General features: G+C 42.8%; 1 protein-coding gene across 1 annotated transcript in view; it reads left to right on the plus strand.

Moving 5' to 3' along the window:
• Nucleotides 1–14254, plus strand: part of LOC120063546 (transient receptor potential cation channel subfamily M member 6-like) — a 52491-nt gene extending 38237 nt beyond the window's left edge. The window contains exons 31-37 of the mRNA XM_039013905.1: nt 10559–10624; nt 10879–11168; nt 11539–11621; nt 12176–12381; nt 12596–12647; nt 12790–12899; nt 13685–14254. Coding sequence (XP_038869833.1) covers nt 10559–10624; nt 10879–11168; nt 11539–11621; nt 12176–12381; nt 12596–12647; nt 12790–12899; nt 13685–13770 — 893 coding nt within the window. The 3' untranslated portion in view covers nt 13771–14254. The remainder of the gene's footprint in view (nt 1–10558; nt 10625–10878; nt 11169–11538; nt 11622–12175; nt 12382–12595; nt 12648–12789; nt 12900–13684) is intronic.
• Nucleotides 14255–14996: the final 742 nt, after the last annotated feature.

The raw sequence follows: 14996 nt of genomic DNA on the forward strand, positions 1-14996 counted from the left end.
ACATCGCGCACCGCTCCCAAGTTTACTACTCGCCAACGTCCAGTTTCTTGACAACAAGGTAGACGAAATCCGAGCAAGGGTTGCCTTCCAGAGAGACGTTAGAGATTGTAACGTTCTTTGTTTCACGGAAACGTGGCTCACTTGAGACACGCTATCGGAGTCGGTACAGCCACCTGGTTTCTTCACGCATCGCGCCGACAGAAACAAACATCTCTCTGGTAAGAAGAAGGGCGGGGGGGTATGCCTTATGATTAACGAGACGTGGTGTGGTCATAACAACATACAGGAACTCAAGTCCTTTTGCTCACCTGACCTAGAATTCCTTACAATCAAATGTCGACCGCATTATCTACCAAGAGAATTCTCTTCGATTATAATCACAGCCGTATATATCCGCCCCAAGCAGACACATCGATGGCCCTGAATGAACTTCATTGGACTCTATGTAAACTGGAAATCACATATCCTGAGGCTGCATTCATTGTAGCTGGGGATTTTAACAAGGCTAATCTGAAAACAAGACTCCCAAAAAATGTTCAGCATATCGAATGCACTACCCGGGCGGGAAAAATCCTGGACCATTGTTACTCTAACTTCCGCGACGCATACAAATCCCTGCCCGCCCTCCTTTCGGAAAATCTGACCGCGGCTCCATTTTGTTGCTCCCAGCCTATAGACAGAAACTAAAACAGGAAACGCCCGTGCTCAGGTCTGTTCAACGCTGGTCTGACCAATCTGATTCCACGCTTCAAGATTGCTTCGATCACGTGGACTGGGATATGTTCCGCATAGCGTCGGACAATAACATTGATGAATACGCTGATTCGGTGAGCGAGTTTATTAGCAAGTTCATCGGTGATGTTGTACCCACAGCAACTATTAAAACCTTCCCCAACCAGAAACCGTGGATTGATGGCAGCATTCGTGCAAAACTGAAAGCGCGAACCACTGCTTTTAATCACGGCAAGGCAACCGGAAACATGACCGAATACAAACAGTGTAGCTATTCCCTCCGCAAGGCAATCAAACAAGCTAAGCGTCAGTATAGAGACAAAGTAGAGTCGCAATTCAACGGCTCAGACACGAGAGGTATGTGGCAGGGTCTACAGTCAATCACGGACTACAAAAAGAAAACCAGCCCCGTCGCGGACCATGATGTCCTGGTCCCAGACAAACTAAACAACTTCTTTGCTCGCTTTGAGGACAATACAGTGCCAACGACACGGCCCGCTACCAAAACCTGCGGGCTCTCCTTCACCGCAGCCAATGTGAGTAAAGCATTTAAACGTGTTAACCCTTGCAAGGCTGCCGGCCCAGACGGCATCCCTAGCCGCATCCTCAGAGCAAGCGGAGACCAGCTGGCTGGTGTGTTTACGGACATATTCAATCAATCCTTATCCCAGTCTGCTGTTCCCCCATGCTTCAAGAGGGCCACCATTGTTCCAGTTCCCAAGAAAGCTAAGGTAACTGGGCTAAATGACTACCACCCGTAGCACTCACCTCCGTCATCATGAAGTGCTTTGAGAGACTAGTCAAGGATCATATCACCTCCACCCTACCTGACACCCTAGACCAACTCCAATTTGCTTAACGCCCCAATAGGTTCACAGACGACGCAATCGCAATCACACTGCACACTGTCCTAACCCATCTGGACAAGAGGAATACCTATGTAAGAATGCTGTTCATCAACTACAGCTCAGCATTTAACACCATAGTACCCTCCAAACTAGTCATTAAGCTTGAGACCCTGGGTCTCGACCCCGCCCTGTGCAACTGGGTCCTGGACTTCCTGACGGGCCGCCCCCAGGTGGTGAGGGTAGGAAACAACATCTCCACCCCGCTGATCCTCAACACTGGGGCCCCACAAGGGTGCATTCTCAGCCCTCTCCTGTACTCCCTGTTCACCCATGACTGCGTGGCCATGCACGCCTCCAACTCAATCATCAAGTTTGCAGACGACACTACAGTGGTAGGCTTGATTACAAACAACGACGAGACGACCTACAGGGAGGGGAGGGCCCTCTGAGTGTGGTGTCAGGAAAATAACCTCTCACTCAACGTCAACAAAACAAAGGAGATGATCGTGGACTTCAGGAAACAGCAGAGGGAGCACCCCGCTATCCACATCGACTGGACAGTAGTGGAGAAGGTGGAACGTTTTAAGTTCCTCGGCGTACACATCACGGACAAACTGAAATGGTCCACCCACACAGACAGTGTGGTGAAGAAGGCGCAACAGCTCAATAATCTGAGTGCAGCGTTCAGCCACCAAAGCAAGCCATACAGTTACCCGCCAATTTGTGGAGTCAACAAAAGTCAGAAATAGCATTATAAATCTTCACTTACCTTTGCTGATCTTCGTCGGAATGCTCTCCCACGAACAAAACGGAGGTAATGGAACTCTTTTGACTGGGAGCACTTCCACAAAGAATGTTTGTTTTGTTCGATTATGTCCAAATACCTCCGTTTTGTTCGCACGTTTAGTTCACTATTACAAAGGCACAATGCGCGAGCGCAAAATCCAGACAAAGTCAAAAGAGTTCCATTACAGTTTGTAGAAACATGTCAAACGATGTTTACAATCAATCCTTAGGGTCTTTTTATAATAAATCTTCAATAATATTCCAACCGGACAATAGCGTATTCATTACAGAGGAAAAAGAAGGAACGGCGCGCCCGCGTGACCGCGCATTAAACAACTCATTGGCCTCAGCCTAGTCCACTTGTTGAAACAGCTCTTATTCGACCCCCTTCCACAATAGAAGCCTCAAACAACTTTCTAAAGACTGTTGACATCTGCTGGAAGCCTTGGGAAGTGTAATCTGGCCCCATAGACACAGCATATTGGATAGGCAATCACTTAAATGAAACTACAAACCTCAGATTTCCCACTTCCTGGTTGGATTTGTCTCAGGTTTTTGCCAGCCATATGAGTTCTGTTATACTCACAGAGATTATTTTAACAGTTTTGGAAACTTTAGCGTGTTTTCTATCCAACTCTACTACTTATATGCATATCATAGCTTCTGGGCCTGGGTAACAAGCAGTTTACTCTGGGCACCTTATTCATTCAAGCTACTCAATACTGCCCCCCTTTCCCAAAGAAGTTAACGAGAGAATCACTGACATGATGTCAGCTGGTCCTTTTGTGGCAAGGCTGAAATGCAGTGGAAATGTTTTTTGGGGATTCAGTTCATTTGCATGGCAAAGAGGGACTTTGCAATTAATTGCAAGTCATCTGATCATTCTTCATAACATTCTGGAGTATATGCAAATTGCCATCATACAAACTGAGGCAGCAGACTTTGTGAAGATTAATATTTGTGTCATTCTCAAAACATTTGGCCACGACTGTACACTACCATTCAAAAGTGTGGGATCACTTAGAAATGTCCTTGTTTTTGAAAGAAAAGCAATTTTTTTTGTCCATTAAAATAACATCAAATTGATCAGAAATACAGTGTAGACATTGTTAATGTTGTAAATGACAATTGTAGTTGGAAATGGCAGATTTTTTATGGAATATCTACATAGAGGCCCATTATCAGCAACCATCACTCCTGTGTTCCAATGGCATGTTGTGTTAGCTAATCCAAGTTTATCATTTTAAAAGGCTAATTGATCATTAGAAAACCCTTTTGCAATTTTGTTAGCACAACTGAAAACTGTTGTTCTGATTAAAGAAGCAATAAAACTGGCCTTCTTTGGACTAGTTGAGAATCTGGAGCATCAGCATTTGTGGGTTCGATAACAGGCTCAAAATGGCCAGAAACAAAGTACTTTCTTCTGAAACTTGTCAGTCTATTCTTGTTCTGAGAAATTAATACTATACCATGCGAGAAATTGCCAAGAGACTGAAGATCTCGTTCAACGCTGTGTACTACTCCCTTCACAGAACAGCGCAAACTGGCTCTAACCAGAATAGAAAGAGGAGTGGGAGACCCCGGTGCACAACTGAGCAAGAGGACAAGTACATTAGTGTTAGTTTGAGAAACAGACTCCTCACAGTCCTCAACTGGCAGCTTCATTAAATAGTACCTGAATACTTATGTAAATGTTATATTTAATTTTTTTCCCAAACAATTATAAAAACCTGTTTTTGGTTTCTCATTATGGGGTATTGTGTGTGGATTGATGAGGGGAAAAAACTATTTAATTCATTTAGAATAAGGCTGTAACGTAACAAAATGTGAAAAAAGTCAATGGGTCTAAATACTTCCCGAACGCACTATAAATATACTGAGGCATAAACATGGTCCATGTTTTGTTGTCATAGTTGGCGTATTTACAAGTAAGCTACAACTTCTACTGTAGTTTTATCTGTATTATGGAGACTAAGTTGATTGTTCATGCAAGACTTGAAGTCTAATTTGCAGAAAATAAGGTCTCGGTGACTGACTGGTTTCTGTTGGGGGTGGGTATTGTGTGGAGGGGATGGTGTGGGGTGACTGACTGGTTTCTGTTGGGGGTGGGTATTGTGTGGAGGGGATGGTGTGGGGTGACTGACTGGTTTCTGTTGGGGGTGGGTATTGTGTGGAGGGGATGGTGTGGGGTGACTGACTGGTTTCTGTTGGGGGTGGGTATTGTGTGGACGGGATGGTGTGGGGTGACTGACTGGTTTCTGTTGGGGGTGGGTATTGTGTGGAGGGGATGGTGTGGGGTGACTGACTGGTTTCTGTTGGGGGTGGGTATTGTGTGGAGGGGATGGTGTGGGGTGACTGACTGGTTTCTGTTGGGGGTGGGTATTGTGTGGAGGGGATGGTGTGGGGTGACTGACTGGTTTCTGTTGGGGGTGGGTATTGTGTGGAGGGGATGGTGTGGGGTGACTGACTGGTTTCTGTTGGGGGTGGGTATTGTGTGGAGGGGATGGTGTGGGGTGACTGACTGGTTTCTGTTGGGGGTGGGTATTGTGTGGAGGGGATGGTGTGGGGTGACTGACTGGTTTCTGTTGGGGGTGGGTATTGTGTGGAGGGGATGGTGTGGGGTGACTGACTGGTTTCTGTTGGGGGTGGGTATTGTGTGGAGGGGATGGTGTGGGGCAGCTGACTGGTGTCTGTTGGAGGTGGGTATTGTGTGGAGGGGATGGTGTGGGGCAGCTGACTGGTGTCTGTTGGGGGTGGGTATTGTGTGGAGGGGATGGTGTGGGGTAGCTGACTGGTGTCTGTTGGGGGTGGTATTGTGTGTAAAGGCTAGCATGCATGACCTATTGACACGAGGGGGGTGGGTGGATATAGTACCTTGTTTGAGTGTGTATTGATGGGGACAAAGTAGTAACATGTTGGCTAATCATTGACTACTGTGTGTCCTACAGACTAACCCTGCTACTGATGACTATGACCTTGACACCAGCTTTAGTAGAACACAGCCTGTAGACCCATTGGACAAAGATTTCAGCCCGGAACAAGCGCGAGCTCCACGTCATCTGATTCTGAAAGCACAATACCCTCTTGAGAAAACAAAACTTTACCACACCATTGCAGTCAGTTCTTTGGCATGGGGAGAGGGTCTGTTAGTATTTTCTTCTAGCCTATTCACGCTAGGTGTAGATGCTGTAGGTGCTTATACACAAAAATACATGACTAGACTCTACAAGTCAAGCCCCCCTAAAACTTTTCACATCTTTGTTAACAGCCCATCTCACTGCCCCGTTATTGACACATACCAGTCTGCTGTACCTTTTTTTAATTTACAGATTAACATGGTTTCTTGTATAGTTACACATCCTCATGATCAGTCTTCATGTCTTTCCAGGACACTTGCAGTACAAACAAATCTTCTGCGAGTGGTAGAAGCAGTGGGGGCTGAACAAAGTGTACAAGCCCAGAACCCACCACTTCAGGGAGAGGCTTTTCCACCTTGTTGTGGAGTGCAGAAAGGACCAGATAGATGTCTACAAGGAGCCAGAGTCACAGCTCCCCAAAGCCAACATCCCTGCCAACATCGCCACAGCGCCAAAACCTGCTAAACCATTACCCAACACAAGAGTCGCACCAGTTGAAGAACATTCTGGAACCTGCTGCAATATTCAACCAACACAATATCCATATTCAGTTAGACTGATGTTGTAGTATAATATAGAATGCCTAGTATGCTCCCAACTGCATTGTGGTATAGATATTGCTAGCTGCACATATGTATATAATTTTGTTTTATATAAGTACTGTCAACTGACTAAATGATTCCAGCTGCATCAGAAACCAATAAAGTGTTGACTTCAACTTCTGGATCGGTTCATTGTGATATCCATGAAATGTATTTGGATAAACTAGCTCCAATCTCCCTGCTAAAACAAATGATGCAGGAAGTTGGTGTATCATTTAAACTTTCATTTGTTCGCAAGTAAAGTTTCAATAAAACAGTACATTAGTCTGTCAATATAGCAAATAAGAAGACATGGCTTATTTGCTCTAGAGACTGAAGTGAGTTTACAAAGCAGTATGCAGGAACAGTTATGGCAATGTATGACATATACATACCGTAGAATTAAAATGTACTACTAACGCCTTTAATAAGTATTACAGTTCTACAAAGGGAATACTTGCATACGGTGTGTTTGGGTGGTGCATTAGGTGTTCGCAGTCACTTTGCTACAAGGGGAGATTGTTGTTATGTGACCTTTCACATCTCCTCTTGAGAGTCATCAACTTCTTTGTATCCAAGTGGTATTGTCTGTGTCCATTAGACATTCATGGGCAATTGTTGTGTACTGTCTGTATTTCTACTGTAGCAGCATGATGTATAACATGAGACATCTCACAGACAGTGCCTCTTTGCTTGACATCAATGGAAAATCAAAATAAATCAGCCAAGGCCTGATTTTGTAGACCTCCACAAGTCTGGTTCATCCTTGGGAGCAATTTCCAAACGCCCGAAGGTACCACGTTCATCTGTACAAATAATAGTATGCAAGTATAAACACCATGGGACGACGCAGACGTCATACCGCTCAGGAAGGAGACGCGTTCTGTCTCCTAGAGATGAACGTACTTGGTGCTTAAGGTGCAAATTAATCCCAGAACAACAGCAAAGGACCTTGTGAAGATGCTGGAGGAAACAGGTATAAAAGTATCTATATCCACAATAAAACGAGTCCTATATCGACATAACCTGAAAGGCCGCTCAGCAAGGAAGAAGCCACTGCTCAAAAACCGCCATAAAAAAGCCAGACTACGGTTTGCAACTGCACATGGGGACAAAGATCGTATTTTTTGGTCTGATGAAACAAAAATATAACTGTTTGGCCATAATGACCATCGTTATGTTTGGAGGAAAAAGGGGGACGCTTGCAAGCCGAAGAACACCATCCCAACCGTGAAGTACGGGGGTGGCAGCATCATGTTGTGGGGGTGCTTTGCTGCAGGAGGGTCTGATGCACTTCACAAAATAGATGACATCATGAGGCAGGAAAATGATGTGGATATATTGAAGCAACATCTCAAGACATCAGTCAGGAAGTTAAAGCTTGGTCGCAAATGGGTCTTCCAAATGGACAATGACCCAAGCATACTTCCAAAGTTGTGTCAAAATGCCTTAAGGACAACAAAGTCAAGGTATTGGAGTGGCCATCACAAAGCCCTGACCTTAATCCTATAGAAAATGTGTGGGCAGAACTGAAAAAGCGTGTGCGAGCAAAGAGGCCTTACAAACCTGACTCAGTTACACCAGCTCTGTCAGGAGGAATGAGCCAAAATTCACCCAACTTATTGTGGGAAGCTTGTGGAAGGCTACCCGAAAGTTTGACCCAAGTTAAACAATTTAAAGGCAATGCTACCAAATACTAATTGAGTGTATGTAAACTTCTGACCCACTGGGAATTTAATGAAAGAAATAAAAGCTGAAATAAATCATTCTCTCTACTATTATTCTGACATTTCACATTCTTAAAATAAAGTGGGGATCCTAACTGACCTAAGACAGGACATTTTTACTAGAATTAAATGTCAGGAATTGTGAAAAACTGAGTTTAAATGTATTTGGCTAAGGTGTATGCAAACTTCCGACTTTGACTGTACATACGTTTCCAGCTGCAGACTGATAACGCAACGTCTAGGATTTGCTTCTTCTGTAGTGATCAATAGTTTCAGAGTTTATAACCGTTTTACAACATTTGGCTCGTGCCTCAGTCTGCTTGGTCTATAGAGCGGTAGATTTCTGAACCATTTCTAACGTATTCAGCCGGCGCTGCACGTAACTGGTCTCATATGTTAATTATTCAGTGCGTCCTTTTAAACACTTGGGGAAAACAGTGTTCCATTACGTTTTGCATAATCTCCGTGCTCACGTGGGCGTAGTTACTGACTTGGTAAACTTTACATAAAAAACCTTTTTCTCATTTAGAAGACTAAAATCACATTTCTATATTTTTAAAAGTATTCTGATATTAATCATTCATTTTATACAACATTCAGATGCAAACCTCATAATTGAGAAGTGTATACAATCAGAGGTACAGTTATGTGGTTCTACCGTCTTTCATGATGTCACAACAAGGGTTCTTTCAGTCTCCACTGAACATTTACACATTCTCAAAAATATAAATATTGTTTAATTCTCCAATTTTGGGGCGGTAGGAGTTTTGGTGGGAGAAGGTCCTTTGTTCTGCTAAGGTCTCTCCTTCCATACTGCTTGACAAGGGAAGATATTTACGACCATCATAAAACTGGCCAGCACCCCCTATCTCCATCTCAGGACTGGCAAGTCATAACACTAGATATCCGGCATTGTCCTGGCAGACAGGAACATCGTTGAGACAAGTCCAATGGCTCTATTGAACAAGGACAACCATATCTACTCACTGCTAGCGTGATAATGCAATCGGTGAAACACAAAGGCCACAATAATTGCTACAAAACATGGCTCAATCAAACAATGACGTCATTGGTTGAACTCTCCCGACGCAAAAATTCTAAAACACTGCTATAGTGCATAATTATGTCTGAAACACCTCTCATCACAATTATGTAAGGAGACTGGAAAAACACCCCAAATAGACTAGTCCGGCCCTTGACGCAAGTTAAGTTTAATCTGGTGCTGTAGGTTGATTATCTTTGAATGCAGCACAGAATTATTCTTAAAGTCATTACTTAATGTATTGAGTTTATATACCAATTCTGGGGTTAATTCGACTAATGGTTTATGTTAGTGTTGTTTTCACAATATTTCACGTTGTTTGTCTGCATAATTTAAATCTAACAATAATTTGCACAAGACAAAGTCCACTTGATCAATAGTTATTGCTCCTGTATGCTATAGTGTCACTGGTGCCAATGACATCCAGAGTGCCACCAACGGGTCTGGTGCAGACATCTAAGGTTGCAGTGACTTTATATTCACACAGCTTCTAAGGACAAATACATAAAGTTTATATATCAAATTTACATACCAAATTTCATGCCCCAATGTCCATCGGCTCAGTGGTGTAGCGTGTCTGACTTTGAATACAGCAGCGAATCATTCTCAAATTCATTAGAGGCTAATTCATTGTCTACAGTATATACCAAATCTGGAGTCAATCTGACTTTATGGTTCATGAGAAGTTTTTTAGCATTAGCATATGTACTAACGTGCATCTATAGGTACAGTGCCGCCATATTTGAATGCAGCAATGAATCATTCTCCAAACCATTAAAAACTGATGTAGTAAGTCTAAATCCAACATCTGGAGTGAATCTGATATGTGGTTCATGAGGAGAAGATGATTGCAGATGGTTATTGTCAATAACTCAGCCATCTTTTGACAAATCTCTTAGATTTTTTCAACTAAGTTAAGACATGTACCATGGGCCTGCATTCCTATGGTTCATGAGAAGATTTTTTTTTTTTTGTGTGCATATTTTAGCATATTAGCGAATGTGCTAATATGCATCTACTGGTATAATGTGGCCATATTTTAATGCATTTACGTTATTTTTTCAATCTCTTTAGGGACTTGTGATGAGTCTAAAGAACATATTTGTAGTGAATCTGACTTTTAGTTCATGACAGGTAGATTTTGTATGATAATTTTAAGCATTAGCATTGTAAAAAAAGTGAATTCTTAATAGTTTTGTTATTTTTTAAGATATCAATGCCAAACGGAATATGGTTCATCGTGGTAATGGCTTTAATGAACCTAAAATGTTTCAAGTAGATAGGCCATTGTGGAGTCGATTTATGAAGGATTTAAATAGACACATAACATCTGATTTCCTGATTTTATCTATAATTCAGCCATCTCTTAACCAACCCCTTAGCTTTTCTCAAACTAAGTCAAGAGATGGACCATGGGCTTACCTACTACATTTGGTGTTATTTAGAAAATAATTGTAAAAAAAAAACAATCTGTGAATCTGTGCTGGAGTTATTTGACCATGTCAAGAAAATACAAAAATTACACACAGAAACAATAGGTTTCACAGCTTTTTTGTGAACCCCAAAAATATATCTAATACTATATTACCTCATTCCATGTGTGTTTTTATCTGGTTATGTTGTGTTATATTGTGTTCCATTGTGTTGTGTTATGATGTGTTATATTGTGTTGCGTTGTAAATGTGTTGTGTTGTTGCCATGTTAGCCATGGAAAAGAACAACCTGATGAGGCTTGCTCACACCATACCTTTCACACCTGTCTCCATAATGGGTAAGTCATCAGTCAGTTACGTTAAAGGAATAGTTCACTGTTTTTGAATTTTAGATGATTTGTTACTTGTTTCCTCTAAAATGTTCAAAAATTTGTTAGCTGGTTATGTAGCAATTTCTAGAATAATCTGGCTAGCTTTTTATGAGAATATAGCAATGCTACTGGAATTGGCTGTCTCTGTTAGGGATTGATTCAGAAGCATGCCATTGCCTCCCTAATACCCATCTTCCCCGTGGTTGCATGGTCCCTGGCAGCAGGAGAGGAGGTGAGTGTCTACTCCCTGGAGGAGGTGGAAGCTGCAGGTGCGGAGTCCTCCGTAATCTCCTGGTCGCCCCGGGGGCTGTCTGCAGTGCTGCAGCCGCTGTCCAGCGAGGGCTGTCTAGATGGGGCGCTGCGGAGGGCCATGCGCGTGTTGTGTACCTGGGCCGAGGGGGACGTCCTGAGTGTGGGCTGTGTGTACGTGGTCAAAGCCTTCCAGCCCAAGGTGATCCGCACCTGGCAGAGGGTCTTCCACAGCGACACCCCCCTCCAACTCTGTCTGCGGGTATACAATTAATATATAACTTCATCATATACACTGTATACTGTAACATCATATATTGTTGTTTGGGCCAGGAGTGTTTTCTGACTATGAGACCTGTTAAACTCTGGGCCCTGGTTATTGTTAGCCTATAGTATCCTATAGTTATAGGCTATAACTGGCGCTCAGAGTCTTTACTTGTTCAGGCCACATAATCAGGGAAAACTCCTGGTGTAGCTCCTACTTATGTATATCCACTTTCCACAGACAGCTGTTCACATCACCTTTTTTTTGTTGTGTCTATTCGTTGTCTTCTTATTTTTACCCTAATGTTTTACTTGGCATGTATTACATCCACTAATAGCATCATTCTGGCCATATCATGTTCTTACAGGAGATACAGCAACAGCGAGCTGCTCAGAAACTCATGCATGTGTTCAACCAAGTCAAATCAGAAAACGTGCCCCTTTCTCCCAGGTTTGTACTCAACATCTAGGACTTGTCTACATTACACGTGTGTGTGTGTGTGCTTGTGTGAGCTGATTGAATCTGTCTGTGTAACGTTGAGTAAGGATGGGAGACAGGCGCAGGAATACGTAATAGTTTTTTAAAATTATCGACCCAAAACAAAAGAGCGAGGTGTAAACCTCTAAAATAATTCATGGGACGAGACCCGTAATAACAAAAATACATGTAGCACCAAAAACCAAATGAAACAGAGCACAGGTACTCAGAAGACCAACGGACATAGGACAATGATCGACAAGGACAAGGGGGAACAGAGGGCACATATATACACATACTAATCAGGGGGAATGGGAACCAGGTGTGCATAATGAGAAAAGACAGTCCGCGGTTGGTGGTGATTATCCAGTTCAGTGACAGCTAGAAGGCTGGTGAACGGAATAAGCAGCAGTACCAGGGGAATCCATGACAGTTTGAATGTGTGCACATGTGTGTTCATATGTGCATCAACTAATGTGTGTGTGAGATATATGTGTTACATATTTGAATGTGTTTCTCCCTCCTAGGTTCCTGGATGTGTCTCTTCTTCACTGTCACTCAGACGGACAGTGGTTGACCATAGAGAGGAACATGTTGGGTGACTTCAGGAAGTACAACAATAACAGCGGAGAGGAGATCGCCCCCTGCAGTGGAATGGAGGAAACGCTCCTGGCCTTCTCCCACTGGACCTACCAATACTCCTGTAGAGAACTACTGGTGCTGGACATACAGGGTCTGTCTCTCTGTCCTGTTCTGTCTGTCTGTCCCTCCGTCACATTCTGTTGCGCTGTCTGTATGTCTGACTATGAATAGATCAGAATTTTGTTAACATCATGCTTTGCTCTTTATTATTTATACTGTTTTGCACCCACGTCACCTAACAGGGTTGTCCTATAAACTACTACATTGAATTGAAGTCTCTTCTGTCTTTCCTTAATCTTTCACAGGAGTGGGGTCGGAGCTTACAGACCCATCAGTCATCCGAGCGGACGACAAAAGGTATTTGCCTCACATGGTGGAGGTTCAGTGTGTGACACCGACACTTATCATCTTCTTGACATACATTCTTTTGAGGTTTAAAGGTATATCTGACAAACATAGATTTTTGAGGTACCCTCTTCTGCCCCTGGTCTACCTGTAGCTTGACTGGTGACATGGTGTTTGGTCCTGCTAACCTGGGAGACACTGCCATCCAGAGCTTTGTCCTCAAACACACCTGCAACTCCTGCTGCAAGAACCTCGGACTCTCAGGTAAGAGAAAGGAACTATTCAGACCACCACTGTCATAATGGGGTTATGGAGGAGATAGATTGTGTGTGTGTATGCGTGCTTGTAATGTGTGAGAATGTGTCGTCTGTTTGGCCTTTGTAATCAGAGAGTGGACCTGTAGTGCTCACACGTGTGTGTGTGTGTGTGTGTGTGTGTGTGTGTGTGTGTGTGTGTGTGTGTGTGTGTGTGTGTGTGTGTGTGTGTGTGTGTGTGTGTGTGTGTCACATTCATGTCTTCACCCGGGAGTCTCGTTGGCTTGGAGATGAATGCCTGAACTTCAAATGAAGATAGAACCAGCTAATTAAGCCAAGGGAAGAATTTATTTCGATGACAACAAAGCATTGGAGGCAGGGGGAGGGACTTGCTTTGTGCGGTGTGCTGGGCTCTCTTTGATTACATATTAAACAGGGCTTTGTGCTGGCAGAGTGCTGTGGAGACATTAGCTTTGATTAGATATTAATTGCAGTCTCTGGGTAGACCCGAGATGCACGATACTAGCATCTAGAGGGAGCCTCGCCTCGGAAATTCACTCCAAAACAAACAAGTGAGCAAACACACACGCAAACATTCAGCCATACTGGTTTTGATATTTTCAAAGGTGCTTTTTTTTTCTTTTCTTCTTGTGAATCTCTCCAAGATTCCCATAAAGTCAAAACATATTATTAATGAAAAATCCATGGACTTCCTCTCCGGTCTGATCCAATTATCTTTTAAGTGGCAATGACTACGTCGACTGCCATGTAGCTGATTGATGTTTGTGTTGTCAGATTTGAAGAGGAGCACGGACAGCTGCGGGAAAACAGAACACAGATCTTCTGAAGAGGAAAGTGGAGTGATCGTGACCAGAGTGTAACCTCTGACTTGAAAGCAGAAGTACGCCATCCTAACCTCTGGTTCAGGTGGGATGAAGTTGCCATTAAAGCATAAAGACACTGATCAGTTTAGTTTTTATCTCCCTAAATGGTTATGGATAGGATTTGGGAAGGCTTACTTGATCCAGAGGTGTGCTTAAGGGAAACTTCTACCACGAATAAAAGCACTCACTTGTGGCTTTGAATGGATAGTGTACAACTTCATATGGACTACCTCTTGTGTTAGATGGCTGGTAGGGCTTTGGTTTTAAAAATGGTTAACATTGCACTAGTCTCAACAGCAAGCCAGATGCCGTAGTCTTGCATTCGTTCCACCTATGGAGTGTATAGTGGAGGGAGGCCAAGGCGAATACCTTTTATGTACATACACTCCCCGCCGTATTTATTTGGACAGTGAAGTGAAATTTGGCCCTATACTCCAGCATTTTGGATTTGAGATCAAATGTTTCATACGAGGCGACAGTTCAGAATGTCACCTTTTATTTGAGGGTATTTTCATACCGTTTAGAAATGTTTTACCGTTTAGAAATGAAAGCACTTTATGTATCTAGTCCCCCATTTGAAGTTGTCATAAGTATTTGGACAAATACACTTAGTGTATTAATGTAGTCAAAAGTTAGTATTTGGTCCCATAATCCTAGCACGCAACGACTATCAAGCTTGTGACTCAACAGGAAACCGTCTTTAGAGACACTGACCAAATCACTCTGGCTGGACTCAAGGATGTTATTCTTTATGAAATTATAACAAAACTTGACCTAAAAAAATACTATTTGTTTATCAGACATTGCACATTAAAGCTTCAATATGGGATTTGTTTTTCAGCAAAACAGTCCCTCTCAAATGTTTTTTTTCTGTTTTCAAACACTCATATTTTCATTTTTTTAGCAATGCTGAACGCTAAAATGTGTTCTTATGCTGCTTATGTTCAAACTGGTTACATGAAAAAAACGATTATTCTCATCGAGCATTGACATAACTGGGCTGACGCATGGCTTATGGCTTACATTCAGAATTAAAATACAAGAATAACTCAATCTGATCTGATCTCTTGGTGGTTGGAATTTGCATGGCTCAGACTCAAACTATTACAATTATTATAATGGATAGCACAGGTTTTTAGATACTGCTATTAGTCCCTTCACAGTTCCCATTGAAGATGTCAGCATTGTTACCCTCAAAATGCTAGTTTGTGTTTGTGTGTTTG

This window comes from Salvelinus namaycush, chromosome 18 (genome assembly GCF_016432855.1).
Source record: "Salvelinus namaycush isolate Seneca chromosome 18, SaNama_1.0, whole genome shotgun sequence".
Lineage (NCBI taxonomy): Eukaryota > Metazoa > Chordata > Actinopteri > Salmoniformes > Salmonidae > Salvelinus > Salvelinus namaycush.